At 35.0% G+C, this 15,992-nt stretch overlaps 1 protein-coding gene across 1 annotated transcript in view; it reads left to right on the top strand.

The window, feature by feature from the left end:
• vkg (Collagen alpha-1(IV) chain viking) overlaps window positions 1-15,992 on the top strand; it is a 29,936-nt gene that overhangs the window by 7,948 nt on the left and 5,996 nt on the right. Inside the window, exons 2-8 of the mRNA XM_077435118.1 lie at window positions 12,076-12,258; window positions 12,343-12,387; window positions 12,464-12,748; window positions 12,840-13,088; window positions 13,165-13,945; window positions 14,586-14,846; window positions 15,751-15,973. Of these exons, the coding sequence (XP_077291244.1) occupies window positions 12,076-12,258; window positions 12,343-12,387; window positions 12,464-12,748; window positions 12,840-13,088; window positions 13,165-13,945; window positions 14,586-14,846; window positions 15,751-15,973 (2,027 nt within the window). The remainder of the gene's footprint in view (window positions 1-12,075; window positions 12,259-12,342; window positions 12,388-12,463; window positions 12,749-12,839; window positions 13,089-13,164; window positions 13,946-14,585; window positions 14,847-15,750; window positions 15,974-15,992) is intronic.

The following is a 15,992-nucleotide window of genomic DNA, read 5'->3' on the forward strand; positions in this document are numbered from 1 at the left end:
CTTTAGAGCTAAAACCGGAAAGTTATGAAAGGGTCTTCTGCTCATTTGAAGACACCACACACTCCACAGTGATTTGTTTTTATTTCATGCTTATTTTACTTCCTCCTTTGATAGCTGATGTATGTACCATAGTTGTATAAGTACATGCTACTTTCCAGACTACTTAAAAGGGACAGAAGGAAATTAGGAATATAAACCAATTTTAGTGGTTTTAACAGTTTTATGTATTAGTGTGTTAAAGCTATTACTATTATACATATGCACATATTTAATCACATAAATTTCTTACACAAAATTGAATGAACTGATAAATGTGTATAGGATGTACTTTTAAACGTTTCTGGATGTATTCTTAATATATTTAGTTGCAAACGCGCTTGAGGGTAATTAATTCAGAAGGAGTAGATTGCAAATTGTACGCATCGTTCGCTTAGAAAATGCACCGATTATTATTTATCACAGGATGTTTAGATGACGACGGTTAACCATTATCTCCTAAAATTTCGTAGAATAATTATTCAGAAGACCAGATAACAAAATACAGTATAACATTCATTCGTCATATTTAAAATTAACTTTGATGTGTTGCACTTTTTCTCATCGCATGCGTTTCCATGTGGTCCCGAGATCAAATGTTAAATTACATATATGTATGCATTGTGTGGATAAACATGTACATATGTATTATATATTGAGTGAATCTTTATTAGTCACATGCTGCCGAGCTTAGAAATTACATTTTGTTTTATTTATCAAAGCTTATTTTCTTTCATTCTCGTGTGTTTTCGACCGCTTTTCTGATTATGCATTTCTGCATTCGAAGCCGAGTGTAATCAAATTTCTTCATTATATTATTCAAGCATAGAATGCAAAAGTAGCGTCAACGACCTGACAAAGTAGTCAATATTATGTGGATACTTTTCATTACACATGTCTCGATCTCAGCACGCGTGTATGTATTTGCCTTCTGATGCATCTTTCGTCTCCTTGCACTTCAAATATAAACAAAACTATGTTTATACTATGAACGTGTTGTACTGTATATTGACTTTAAATGCATCTCTTTTAAAACCGTCCTTTCTGTGAATGTGAATTACAGAAAGGACGGTTTCACATCTGTGAATGTGAATTAAACAAACTTATTCGATGAGTACATCAATTAAATATAAGTTCATGCATATGTAAATATGTATTTGCTTTCGTAAAAGTGCGATGACTTCTGAATGTCGATTTCTTTGATTTGATCATGCCTATAACCATTTATTTAGATAATATTAAATGCCAATAGTGCATTCGGGAAAATGAATGCTGTATTCCAATCTAAAATGCCAATGTGCATGAAGAAAAAGATCTTCGACAAATGTGTCTTTCCAGTGATGATGTATGGATTCGAAACTTGGGCACTGAACGCCAGAATGCTGCATAAGTGCCAGTGCACTCAAAGAAGTATGGAACGTTGTATTCTAGGCATAACGAGGAGAGATATGAAATGGAATATGTGGGTGAGAAGTATGACAAGAGTGAAAAAAAGTATAGAGGATAGAGTGAAGAGATTGAAATGGCTAGAAGAATGGACGAAAGGTGGGCAAAAGAAGTGCTGGAATGGTACCCGAGAGAATGTAAAAGGGTGATAGGAAGGTCGCAAAGCAGATCGGTGGACAAATTTAGAAAAATGTGTGGGGTGAAATAGATGAGAGTTGCGCAAAACAAGTGCTGGAATAAAAAAGTGAACGGCAGGCCGTAATGGATATGAGTGGATAAAATTAGAAAAATGTGGGATGGATGGATAAGAGCTCAAAACAGAGACGAATGGAAAGCTTTTATGAAAGGCTTTCTTCCAGTAGTAAATAGCAAAAGGCTGTGAATGGTGATGACAAAAATATATTGATTTAGTGAGTAGGGTGAGTGCTTGATAAGCTGAAGTATTTTATCAAACAATAAAGTCGATATATTTCGGCACATCCTGAAAAGTAAAATGTCGAGGTCGTAATATTAAAATCAGAAGGACTTATTGGTAACCAAAGAACTCGATTTTCTGATGGAGGAGATTAATTTCCCGAGGATGAAAGGTCTTCTTTACATTTCTGTGGTCTTTAATAATTCAATAATATATATTTCTCATTCCACCCAACTCTATCTATAGGTATTATCTTTTCTGATTTTCCTCGGTTTCCTTCTTTTTACCCTTCATTATATTTAGCCTCTTCCCTTGCTGGAATAATTCAATTTCATTGCTATCATGTCGCATTTAAATTTTTAAAATATTTAGCATAGATTCTTCTTTGGTATTCAATGTGAATAAGTTTTGACTTTTAAATGATCTTTTCTAATTTTCGAATTGTGCGTATAATTTGAATCGCAAACACCGAGATCAAATCGATTCAGACATGCACGTGCACAAACACGCGTCTCCGTTTGTTTTCGTGTTTTCGAGAAGTCGGTCATTCAGTAGCGGCCGCCGATGCACCCAGATGCAGATGCAGTTGCAGTCGATTATAGACCGACCCGACCCTAAACACATGTGTTCCAGGAAGCCGCACAGGGCAACCAGAGGTCCCTTCAAACTTTTTGCCCCTTTCTGTCGTTTCTTTTTCTTAGTTGTCGGTTGTTTTTATTATCTTTGCTTTTTTTTTTCGCCAAAAGCAGCGTCGCCGAAAGTCCTTCAGTTCACCACGTGTGTATAAAATTCAGACTCTTTTTTTCTCCCTCTCTTGTTGGAGCGGAGTCGGACCTATGCGCGGGAATTCGTCGTTTCGATCTTCTTCGACTGAGTTATCTCGATCGGTTGGGGTGTCACGGATTGTTGTTCTCCGATATGAGACGACGCCCTCATCGTCTTCGTCGAATTAAAATTCTGGCCCCAGTCCAAACATCGGGTCGCCTCCGTGCCATACAAGTGCATAATGCACAGCATCCAGTCCCCATTGTGAAAACAAATACTAAAATAGCATCTCGAAGTGCGGAAGCGACTCTCTCACTATGCACCGCCACTAATGATGCACTTTTGACACACACATACATTCTGTTCTATGATGTCTTTCCGCTTCGATCCTGACTCCACGTGACTTCTTCATAAATATTTTATATCGAGTACATGTTTGTATAAATATATCATAATATAACAGTAAATACCAGCTCTATTTCATATTGAACCTTGACATTAGCGTGTGTGATCTTCAATTCCAAGACTCGAAAGGTTGACAGAAAAAATTGATGACGAGATTAAGTGAAGTTGCACATGCACACTGATGACTCGAATTTGACCAATTTATGGCACTTGAGCGAAGCAAAGTGCGCTTAGTTCATCGCGCAATGATGTAATTAAAGGATCAACAGATCTAATCATTCAAAAGCTATGTATGTATGTACATACATATAATTTATATGCACATACATATAATTTAAGTTTCTTCGTAATGATTGTATTATATTATTATAATACATATATGCGCATTACTTATTGTTGAAGTAGTTTATTTTAAAACTAGTCGTGTTGGAGAGCACATGAACATGTTCACACTTTCGGTTTCACGGTACGGATTTAACTTCTGATTATGTTTTCACGATCCAATCATTTGTTGATCGAGTTCTAATGCACAACCCTGATGCAATATTTACTTTTATACATTTTTCTTTACGATGCACATCCAGTTCCTGTGCACTCATCGTCGAAAATAGATCCGGCAATAATGAGCGCATCGAAATATAAAATCTGGAAAAGGCATCCGTATGAGACATCCAGCGACTTCAAAACTTTTATTCTGCACTTTGACATCCGACAAAAATACCTACTGGAGAGAAGAAAACGGTCGGGCAATTTTGTCATTAGAGGAACTGCTAAGTTCACTTAAATTGATGGCACGCTCTGGAATGAAACCTTGAAATTATGATCTTATATTGCGGTCACCGGCTAAGTTTCTTTGCTATTTTCGGTGATTTCAATTCCGTTAATGGCCTAAAAAAACTTTCAATCTAGACTAGTTATTCTTAAACACGACTCTTGAAGTTATCCATTACATCCTTAAATTTATACGATTTTTATATGAATATTTGGAAACTCTTCTTAGCTCTTCTTCAACTACTACGGTCAAGTTAAAGTAATTACTTCTCTATTCTAAACTACATTATCTTATCTGAGCATATACAACTTACCTCATATCGACAGCCCAACGTACATTTGTACCATTCACTGCTTGATGAAGGCCTCTCCAATACGCTTCCATTCATCTCTGCTTTGTGGAACTCTCATCCATCCCACCCTATAGGTTTTTAAAAGCTATTATATAGTTTGACATATTCTAATTTCACACACCCATATACATGGGTGTAAACACACAGAGAGGTATACGGCACGCGTTTTTTTATTAATATAGTTTTGCACATGTAAACAAAAGCTAGCAATTCTGATCTATGCCATGGCACCCGGGCCAAAAATTCTTGTATCGACATAGGTTTGACAGTGAGTCCCATATTTGAAGAAATGTAGTTAAAACTTGCAGTGTGAGATATATTTTTTCACTACAGGAGGCCAATAACGTGTCCTTGCTGTACGACAATGTTTTTTACGCCTTATACCTTGAGGCCTTCCTTGCACCCTTTTACATTCTCTCGGGTACCATTCGTGCACTCCTTTCGTTCGTCTGTCGTCCATCATTCTAGCTACGTGACCCGAGTATTGCTATTTCAATCTCTTCATTCTCTCCATTATATCCACTACCCTTGTCATACTTCTCGTTATTCTGAGCATACAGCGTTCCATACTTCTTTGAATACATGGAAAAAATAATTCTTCCTTTTCTTCAAAACATTAATTATGTTATTTTAAAATTGGGATTATGAAGTTTTATTACTAACAATGATATATTTGTGGTAATAATGACCAAATCGTTTACATTTGCGGTAATAATGATCAAATCCTTTCATTTTAATCGTTTAATATGAACCGCAAATGTTTATATTTCCGATTATAATGCCTGTTTAAGAAATTTTATTTTATAACATACATATGTACGTAATGCAGTTACTAATTACTGGAATAATACTACTAAATTGGAATATTACAACTAATTTTGTTAAATACAAAATTTATTAAATACAAATAAAATCACGCAATGAAAATCAGGATTAATCTTCATGGTAAGAATATCCAAGTCTTTGGTATTTAAACTGTTAATAAACTATTATGCATTCATTTTTGCTTCTAATTGACATAATTATCATTACAAATTAAAGTCCGTACACAAATATTGTCATATGTAAGATCATCCAGCTTTTTTAATATAACTCATACCGTATTATATTATATTACTTTTGTTTTGTTTTATATAATTATATTTATCACAATTTAATGTTTATCGGCCTATTACCACATGACCATTTGACCTTTCTGATATTATTATATATTTAATTGTTTAACTTCGAAACGGATATTGTAATTTGAAATTTCACAATATAAATATACGTAATATATATATATATATACGATTATGTACCATTTAATAATTGGACATACGAATTTGAACTATTCTATCGGAAATTTATTGGGTAACGTTTCGATATGAACAAACTCTTAAATTATATGTTCATGAATAGGAAAAATTTAAATGCGTTGAATTCCAGAACAACCACGAGAGGGCTAATCCTTAAGATGGAGTGTAGCGGAAATTGGCATACAAGCAATTGAACGTGTAGCGGTGTATAATTATCATCATCGGATGAGATGTGTTGCGCATTTCCTGCATCCTACAAATTGATAACCTCAATTTGAAGAATCTGGAGCACAGTATGCCGTAAACAATACACAAAAAGTGCATATTTCCAAGAATCGTTTTATTATTGGAAAATATATATACGAATACGCAATTATTAATGATTATACAAACAAAAGCTTTGACTGTTTTTTTTTGTTTTGTCGTTTTAGAAAATAGCTCTTCGATGCATTGCATAAAAAATCTATAACTGAAACCTATCTAAGTTCATCTAAAATTTCAGTATTGAGCGAAAAAGTTTGATACCAGCGCACGTGCATCTTCTCGCATTCCACGCTGTCATCCCCACATATCTTCTCATCTCGAATGTCATTCGATAAATGGAAGTGCATCGTCTGCGACATATGTCACTATCTCACCAGAACAAATAGATCATCTGGGTTTATTGACATCTATCCACTTAGATTCCAGAATAAGCGTTCCACATTTCGAATTGCGGAAAATGTACCGCAGAATCGTTAAAATCTATAGCTCATAGCCGCGTTTGATTTTCACACTGCAGCTTCCGGTAGTGTGGAACAAATTCGCGTTGTGTATATTTTCGTGCGATGACACTTGACGCTGGTCAGGTTATCGCCTTTCACAAAATGATGCTACAAATAAAAATTACGCAATTCGCAGGTGATGACGCAGTTCGCTTCGGTGCATGTGCAACATGCATGTATGCACTCCGACGCTGAAAATCCAACGTACGTGTAAAATATCTTGACTCTTCACCTCTTAACAAATGCAATATATGTACGTACACAGTGTTGGTTGCCTTCTAGGTGAGGATAATATGTGTTTAAGGATGAAATGGTCGTTAGGTTACTAATCGAAAATGGGGGAAAGTGCATTTATTTATATGACTTTTCACGAAAAGCTTGATTTAAACCTCTGCGATGTCGTAATCGTTTTCGCGGACAATTGTCCAATTGGTTTAGGCAATGGCGATGGTGATGGTGGTGATGGTGGCGGAACCGAGCACGATTTTATCTTCTGTTTATGGGTCATGTGACGATTGAAGCAAACGTCCCGTCCCGGTCATTCGTTTCAGGGAAACGAGATCCAAGTGGGCGGTCGGTATCATTTAATCGCTCGTGCACTTGCGCTGATACCGACGATTGTGCTAAATACCCCGACAATAATGTGTTAGATTCAATTATACATGCATATGTATGCGTAAACATATATTCAATGTTTTTTTATCGGTGCAAGCACGCCCTCGCCTATTTGCGCTTGCAAACGGTTTGCCGAAACGTGAATCACTGCATCCGACATCCGGAAAATGTGACCGGAAAAGCGGTCTCGATCAAGCGGTTTGATGTCCTCTGCGAGAGCAATCACCAAACTGCACTTATTCACAACGAAATATTTTTTGATAAGAACCATTCATAAAATGTTTGAATGAAATTATAATCTCTATCGATCTTTTTCTACATTCCACTGTCGGAACTCATTTACCTATGTATATATTTATGTATTGGGGATACCAATACCGGTACTACTGAAACTGGTTCTACTGGTTTTTGTACAATATTCGAGCTTAGACTACCGGTAGTACCGAAATATAATTATTTCAATTTTATTTATTTATTTTAAGAACACTTGGGAAAGGCGGCATAGCTGATAGATCCAAGAGATTTGCTAATTAAAAAATCAATGTCAAATTGAAACATAAAGCAAAAATAAAATAAAAAAAACTCAAAATAGAACAAAATGAACAATTAAAAAAAGGAAAGTAGGAACCACAAAAACTAATTGATTTTTATGAATATATGTTAATTGAATTGTTTCAAATTTAGAATTAAACGTTGTATCGACTCGTTTGTATAGATTAATCGAAGAATGAGTTCTTCGTTCAACATCATTTTTGACCTGCTAAGTGTATAACAAATTTAAAGTCAAGGATTAAATATGCTTAAAATATCGTACTTATACCTGAGATTATTTCCAAATATATAAATCGATTTATAAACTGACTGTTAAGAGGGCTGGACAGCAGCGCCTTGTCCATACAAACGTACTATACTTCTCCCTTCCTCAATTATGGCACTAGACAAATTATTTTTTAATATGCTATGGATATCCACCATTGGGGTGCATCTATCGTTTTATTTTTTCGATTAATTATTTTTTATATGAGCTAGGAGCCGGCAAACATCTATAAAATCGCCTCTTTTTTACACCCACGAAACGAGTCCAGCGTGCTTATTTAACGGTCGATTTTAAAAAAATAAGCCGATAGATGCACAGAAAGTATCTTTCTCATACCGATGATGAAATTTTTTTAAAAATTGGTCCAGTTTTGGAGGAGAAAATAGTAGAATATGAAACCTCGATTTTGTCAATTTAAAATACGTTTTATCTGGTCGAAGCGCAACTGTCGCATTCACTCAATATATATATATATATATATATATATATTGATATATATTGGCGCATTCACTCAATATATACATACACTCAATATATATATATCGAAGAAAGGAACGGTAACAAAATTAAGGTTTCGGGTGTACAGCCCTCTTAAGCCTCGTCGCCTTCCATTATTTTCGGATACCTATTATTTTCACTTGACAATTATTTGAATACATAAGTATATAATATTTGAAAGCTAAAAGCATCTCTTCCACACAAAAATTCTTCAAAGCAAGGAACATAAAAATCTATTTGACTTTTTTTGACACTCGCTGATAAATAATTCGTGCGGTGCTAAATCAATAATTACCTAAAATTACAACTAATTAATTTTATTGCATTATTTGCTTAAATAAGTCTACCGGTAGTTAGAAATATTTCGGTAGAACCTGTATTGACAAATGCCGGTATTTTTGGAATGTCTAAATTATTTATATAAATAGGAAACTTTGTGAAGGATTAATACTTATATTGCGTATAGGTAAAATTAATTGACTAAGTGTTTTTCGTCCGATTAAATACAGTTCAAGCTTCAACTCTAGTAGAAATTGAAAATCTTTATTCAATTTTCTAGATGATTTGGAGTGTCTAACTAAATCCTCTAAAGTGCAATTTTTTTATTTAAAAGTACATACATATGTACATACATATATCAGCAAACCATGCTTCAATTAAACATTAGTTTTATTTAAAAAATTGAATGAAAGCAAATGAACTTTCGAAAATATTCAAAGTACGAGTTACTTACATGGATTTTTACGTAAGGATAATTTTTCTATTAAAAGTATCACGTTTCGTTTTCAACTCGAACGTACATAAATGGGTCGCTTAATATAGGAAATTCATACTTTATTCGCAAAACTCTTCTCAAAGTCAACATAAATAAATTAACATATTGTTGAAATTGGTATGTTGTTAATTGTCAACTTAATCGTAAATCGATATTAAATTTACTACACAGTGACATAGTAATTTAGAATCATACTGTCAATACCGAACTTCTGAATATTGAAATTCTCCTCAAAGTTGTTATATATAAACGATGATTTTCTTGAAGATATCGCGACCTCACCGTCATCTAGCATTAGCCAGCAGCATACCTAGCTCGGTCGTTAAGCTTCTGCCTAACACCGAGATCGATCCCATGAGCTAAACTCGATTGAAAATATTTTTTCTGAGTATATCTGTAGTGCTGCTATTCAGACATTTATGACTCCATATTTGTGACTCCAGGTCGATCGTTTCCTATCAGAGTTTGCCAATTTTCTCTGATTTCATTATTGAAACGGTTCCCGATTAAAAATTGGCAAAAACCCCTCCTACCTACTATGTCACCACTATTTGAGTATGATTAATGTACAATAAAATTAATGTACAATTCATAGATGTCTCGTTAATTTGCGAGTTTTCAGTGTCTCGTAATTCAGCGACTTGTATAATAAAAATGCTGTATTGTTTGTAATTGGCCAGGAAGGCGCATTGGTGTTTACCTGTAAGACCTTCCTGTTATAAAATGTAATAAAATAAATTAATAAATCTAAACATAACTTTCTAAGAAAGACGACGATGCGATTTTCATTCACATTTTACGTTTGCGTCTGTCACATGCACGTCTTTGGTGGTGTTTTGTTTATTTTTTTCTTCCCCCGAACGATAAAATATGTGTATGTACATATATAAGATGAATCAAGTTTAGCCGCCTTGCGTTTCGCAATAAACAGATATTATCGGTGGGAGCATAGCGGAGGGTCTTTACGCTATCTGTCCAACTTGTGTCAAGGCTTCCAAAGTTTATCGAAATTTTGCCACCGACCAGGAGATAACACTTCATCCAGTACAACATCATCAACGCACTAATTGACGTGGAACCAACCGGCTGATAGGCAAATGCCGATGTTTAAACACGCATATGACAACACATGATAATACAGAAAACATTTGCGGAATTCAATTCGAGACATGTTAACCATGTATATGATAGAGATGTGATATATTATATTTTTATCAAGTCTTCTAAAAGTTCTCAAACTCTCAAAAGGATATATGGTGTAGAAAATAAAAGACCGTTTCTACAATCTTTGTGGTTGATGACGTAAAGATAACAAGAGGAAGAGACAAATCCCGGATACGCTTTACCAACCAGATTATTTTTAATATTATAATCGATCTGCTCAATGATTCAAAAATAATTGTTATAAATTTATCAATAAATCAAATGCACATTTTATCTGAGAAACTAGCGGTCATTTTACTGGAAAATCAATCATGAATGTATGAACATACATATATTAGAATATAAGTTAAATGCTCTCGTGATAAGTGTCATAAGTTTGTGAATGAATGATTATTGCATTCACATATGTTACTTCGTTTAAAAATTCAACCTTGACATTAACACGATAACACAAGTTGAATCAAAATCATAATCGATTGACCGGTAAAAAAGCTTACATATCCAACGCATCTTAATTTGTTATTCTTTTAAATTACTTATAGCATATAATATATGCTGTAATTATTTTTTTTTATTTTTTATCCTCTCCAGAAGTCAATTAAGAACAACTGGAGAAAGTCTTCACCAGTTTCTGTTTTTAAAAATAAACACAAGTGGCCGTTATTTATTTAATTTCAATAACATCCACATTAAACAAATATGTTGTGATTCATAAAGATTATTACGAAAAAATGTACAATGCCAAAATACGTTGCAGTTTTATTAAATCAGTGGTAATATCAGTAGTCCAAACATAATATTATGGTTTTGATGATAAATTTTGTCCTCGCTGTATAACGAATGTGATAAACTTTTAAAACACGGAAATTTATACATCAGTAATCCAAGGACCTACTTTTTTGTTAGTATTGATAAAATTCGCGTGGTAACATTAATAGATTTGATTTAATAACACACGCAATCAAAATAAACAATTATATTTAAATAATATAGCCGACACTTTGATTATAAATTAATTTATTGCTAGTTATTTGATTGAATGGAGGCATTACGAAATGCGCTAATAACTTTAGTCACACCAATTGAACCAATTTCTGAGGTGTTGACTTCACATCAATCATTGATCAATTTTCTTTCACACTATCGTGATGGAAACGAATTCACTGTCATTGGCCGTCAACCGTACCATTGAAAATTATATAAACATCTCTCTGAAAACCCGCGAAATAATTTAAAATATCCACTTTTAAATATAACAATCATTATCGATGCGTATTTTGATATATTCGTGGTTCTCGAATTTGACGAAAATATGAAATTTAGTCCAATTAAAAAAATATATTCAATAAATTTGACAACATTCTATGAATTGTGTTGTCGACATCTGAATTTAACTGCAGTCATGCATGTCAAAACATTAGTACCATTATAATCAATGTATGCTTTTGACCAGCACCCACATCATTCCAAGAGCACAAACAAGATCGCGACGACAACAACCGTCCATCATCATTGAATACAATCAAAGATTCTGGTGCAACGAAAATTTTTCTCAAAGTATGTAATTCGATCCGTTGAATCGATCTTATGAAACTCATTTACAGTTTATTTAAAAGTGCGCACACGTCAGATATACACTATACATAGGTTTATAAAAGAAAATAGTAAATCGTTCATGAATTTCTTCTTCATTTTACGTTATAATTTATTCTTAAACGCAAACTTAGTTTTACCTATAATAATGAATTAACAAATGGAGATACACTAGCGTCACATAAGTCTTAAGGGTCATTGCCACTACGAGAGGAAGCGGTAGTGATAGAACATAACCAAGAGTGTCATGAACTAAAATAAATCCTCCATATATAAAGTTTCTGACTATTAAGAGTACACATAAAAATTTACCGAATTATTTTCTATCGCTATAAATCAAATAATGTTTTTTTTTATCAGGCTTGCAGCACTGCACTATGCGATTGCAAGGGTTTAAAAGGAAAGCAAGGACAGCCAGGTTATATGGGTATGAATGGCCAGCAAGGCCTTCCAGGTGATAGTGGAGACGATGGACCTCCCGGACCAATGGGAGATAAAGGACCTACTGGCGACCATGGACTTCTCGGAGAAAAAGGACATAGGGTATATTCATAGAATAATTCTATACGTATGTATGTACATATGTAAGTAACAAATACATTGTTAAATGAAATATTTTCCACATAGGGAGATAATGGTCTGCAAGGGTACCAAGGAGCGACAGGTATACCGGTAAGTTTAAATATACAAATGTATGCGGACAGTAAAATATATAAGAGACAAATTAATTGACCGGCTTGATAATTAGGGAATGCCAGGTCCAGGTGGTATACAAGGACCGTTAGGCTTAGACGGATGCAACGGCACAGATGGAGGAAGTGGACGCCCAGGTGGACAAGGTATTCCAGGACGACGAGGAGATGTAGGACCTCAAGGTTCAAAAGGTCCAACTGGTGAGGCTGGTGATGGTGGTGTAAACAGCCATGGTGCCAAAGGGGAGCATGGTGTGCCCGGAATTAATGGTCCTTATGGACTGCCAGGTCAACCCGGTTTTCAAGGCGCTTTTGGTCAACAAGGATGGACTGGAGATCAGGTAAATTAATTTCAACTATGAATTTTTTCAATGATTCGTATGCATTTTACTGCGTGTATTCAGTTCATTGGATTTTATCATATGTTTATAGGGATTAATGGGTTTAACCGGTGAAGTTGGCAGTAGGGGTGCTCCCGGTGACGACGTTGTTGGACCTCAGGGAGAAAAAGGCGATCGAGGAATACGGGGAGATGAAGGTATTGAAGGCGAATATATCATCGATTCCTTTGTTGGACCGGAAATTTTAATGTCAGCTAAAGGAAGCAAAGGGTCCAAAGGATATATAGGAGATGGAGGCTCAAAAGGAATAAAAGGAGAATTTGGTTACAAAGGAGATAAGGTTTGTAAAGTACATGTAACTTTTCATTTAATAATATCGTATCTATTAATAAATAAATACAATGTTATGTATACAGGGCTATAGAGGCATTAAAGGAAAACAAGGTGAATTTGGTGAACGAGGCCCAGATGGACCATATGGTAAACAAGGAAGAACTGGTGGCATAGGCCCTGATGGAGATAAAGGAATGAAAGGTGCTCCAGGGTATGTTGGACGAGACGGCTTAGACGGAAGTACAGGAGGAAGAGGTGAACATGGCTATGCCGGTCAACCTGGTAGACAAGGGGCTATGGGTGTGCCCGGAATATACGATCCGAACTTAGACGAAGTACGATCAGGTAATACTGGACCACAGGGACCGGGCGGGTCAGCTGGAGCCCGAGGTGCCTCTGGGCTTAACGGTACAAGTGGGAAAGTCGGAAATCTTGGTCCTCCTGGACCACCGGGTCAAAAAGGAAATTCTGGAGAGCCCGGCCGCAGAGGAATTTCCATTAAAGGTGAACCTGGAGAAGATGGCTTGCCGGGAATTGCAGGTGAACAAGGACGGGAAGGACCTCCGGGTATCCCTGGTGTTAGAGGAGAAGTGGGATTAAAAGGGTCAATGGAAATTGGACCAGATGGAGAAGACGGAATTACAGGAATAGATGGATTTTCGGGTATTGCGGGTGATCGCGGTAATTCTGGCATAAGTGGTCCAAAAGGCATACCTGGAAAAGGTTTGAATATTATGGGTCCTCCCGGAGAAAACGGTCCGCCAGGTCCCCCCGGTCTTTCAGGATCACCAGGAACACCAGGATCTCCCGGCTACCCTGGATTAAAAGGAATAAGAGGCGATGATTGTCCAATATGTCGATCAGGTATTTTTACTTTATCTACATACATATGTATATCTTAAATTGATTTATTAACTTTAAAAAATGATTCTTAAAAAGATTTAAGATCTAAGTACCATTAGGAGGTACCTAATGGTACTATGTATATATGTACCATTAAGAGGTAATTTTTTTTATTTTACCTGTATATGTATTGATGTATGTATGATACCTATATATAAATAGACCGTAAGATATAATAGAAAAATAATTATTTACAGTTGAAAATTAAATCGTAATTTTGGAAATTACTCGTTTTATGATGAAATATTTTCCATATAGTACATACATATATGTTTTTCATCTCTTCATTTCGGTCTACGATAAAATTTTGCTTTGTTGTAATAATCGGTTTCCTCTGTAGCAGGATGTCCGGCTTAGATGCTCGTGTGGGTGGAGGTGTGAGCTCAGCTCCTGATAGTAGAGATGACGAAACGTCGCTCTAGTCTTTACAATATACATACATACTTATATACATACAAACATCCATATGTACATATGTAGCATATTGTTCATATTTTGCAAACTCGATTTTTGCATTAAAAAACTAATGCTTTTCAACATTATATACATATATGTTTTACAAACACTAAAACGAATCAAATTTTTCCCATATAAAATATAGGTTCTCCGGGCTTAAAGGGAGAACATGGAGAAGATGCTAGATCAGGTATACCTGGGTCCGACGGGTACTCTGGTTTACCTGGACCGCGTGGTCCCAAAGGTGGTTCTGGCTATATCGGAATACCTGGAGGTGAAGGTCCCAAAGGAGTAAAAGGACCTGTTGGTGAAGTTGGTCAACCCGGAGCTTCAGGCAGACCTGGACAACTATTATATCCACCATCTCATCTTTTGGAACCAACTCCAGGCGATATGGGATTTAAGGGTAAGTTTTTGTAATTTGAGCTCTTTAGATGAATATTATTTTAATGAATATTTAGATGAATACCAACAAATTTACGTTATTACGTATTTAAATTGGTAAATGTAAAAATCGAAATTATATGAAAAATATAGGTCCATTGTATTCTTAATTAGTTAATATTTTTAATTTAGAAATTTAGAAAATATTAAGTTAATAACTCAATATTTTCTATTAAATGGCGTAAAAAAAGTTTCGTTCTCACCCCACTACACCACTGAAAAAGTAAAATTACATAGTTCTATGTGTGTACAATCAAGGAGGATGTAAATTTTTCAAAAACTATGCAAAAACTATTCAAAAACTGCAAAATTTGAATACGGAAGTATTTCTCGATTAAATTTTATATCCATAAAAATTAAAAATCTTTTGAGAAATGGACTAATTCCTCTTTTATTTCATATATGATACATACATAATTATGTATGTAAACAACATTAAAATTTTCATATTGTAACTATTACTTATTAGTTATTTGCATATAATATTCTCATCAACATTTACAATCGTTCACCATCCACTGCTAAGTGAAAGTCTCTCTGACAAACTTCTATTGTCCTCTGTGCAATAATCATGCATCAACATTTTCCTAACTTCATCCACGCATTTCTCTTGTTTATTTTTAGTCTATACTTTGGCCCACATGTCCTTATTAAAATTTTTAGGTTACTCTAATATATCAGCTCCCCTATACTTCTCTCTTAACAATGTGCTTAGATTTCTGTCTCTCCACATTACATATGTATATTTACTATACATATATGTACTGAGGAAATAACATTCCATACTACACTTAATGCACTAAACTTTATACAATATTTGAATATATTTAAAACATAAATATAACGGTTGGGATAAATTATTACAGGTATGGTTGGTGAAGTTGGATATCCAGGATTGCCGGGTCCAGAAGGTCCTGCAGGTCCTCCAGGACCATTTGGTATGAAAGGTCAGTCTGGAGATATGGGAATGGCAGGTTCTCCTGGTCTTGATGGAATACAGGGAAAAGATGGTTTACCTGGATTACCTGGTCAAGATGCCAAAGTACCCATAGATTTTCTTAGAGGAGATAAAGGCTATCTCGGTGAAAGGTAAAAAATTTCAAAAAAA

Source organism: Arctopsyche grandis, chromosome 7 (assembly GCF_051622035.1).
Source record: "Arctopsyche grandis isolate Sample6627 chromosome 7, ASM5162203v2, whole genome shotgun sequence".
In the NCBI taxonomy this organism is placed as follows: Eukaryota; Metazoa; Arthropoda; class Insecta; order Trichoptera; family Hydropsychidae; genus Arctopsyche; species Arctopsyche grandis.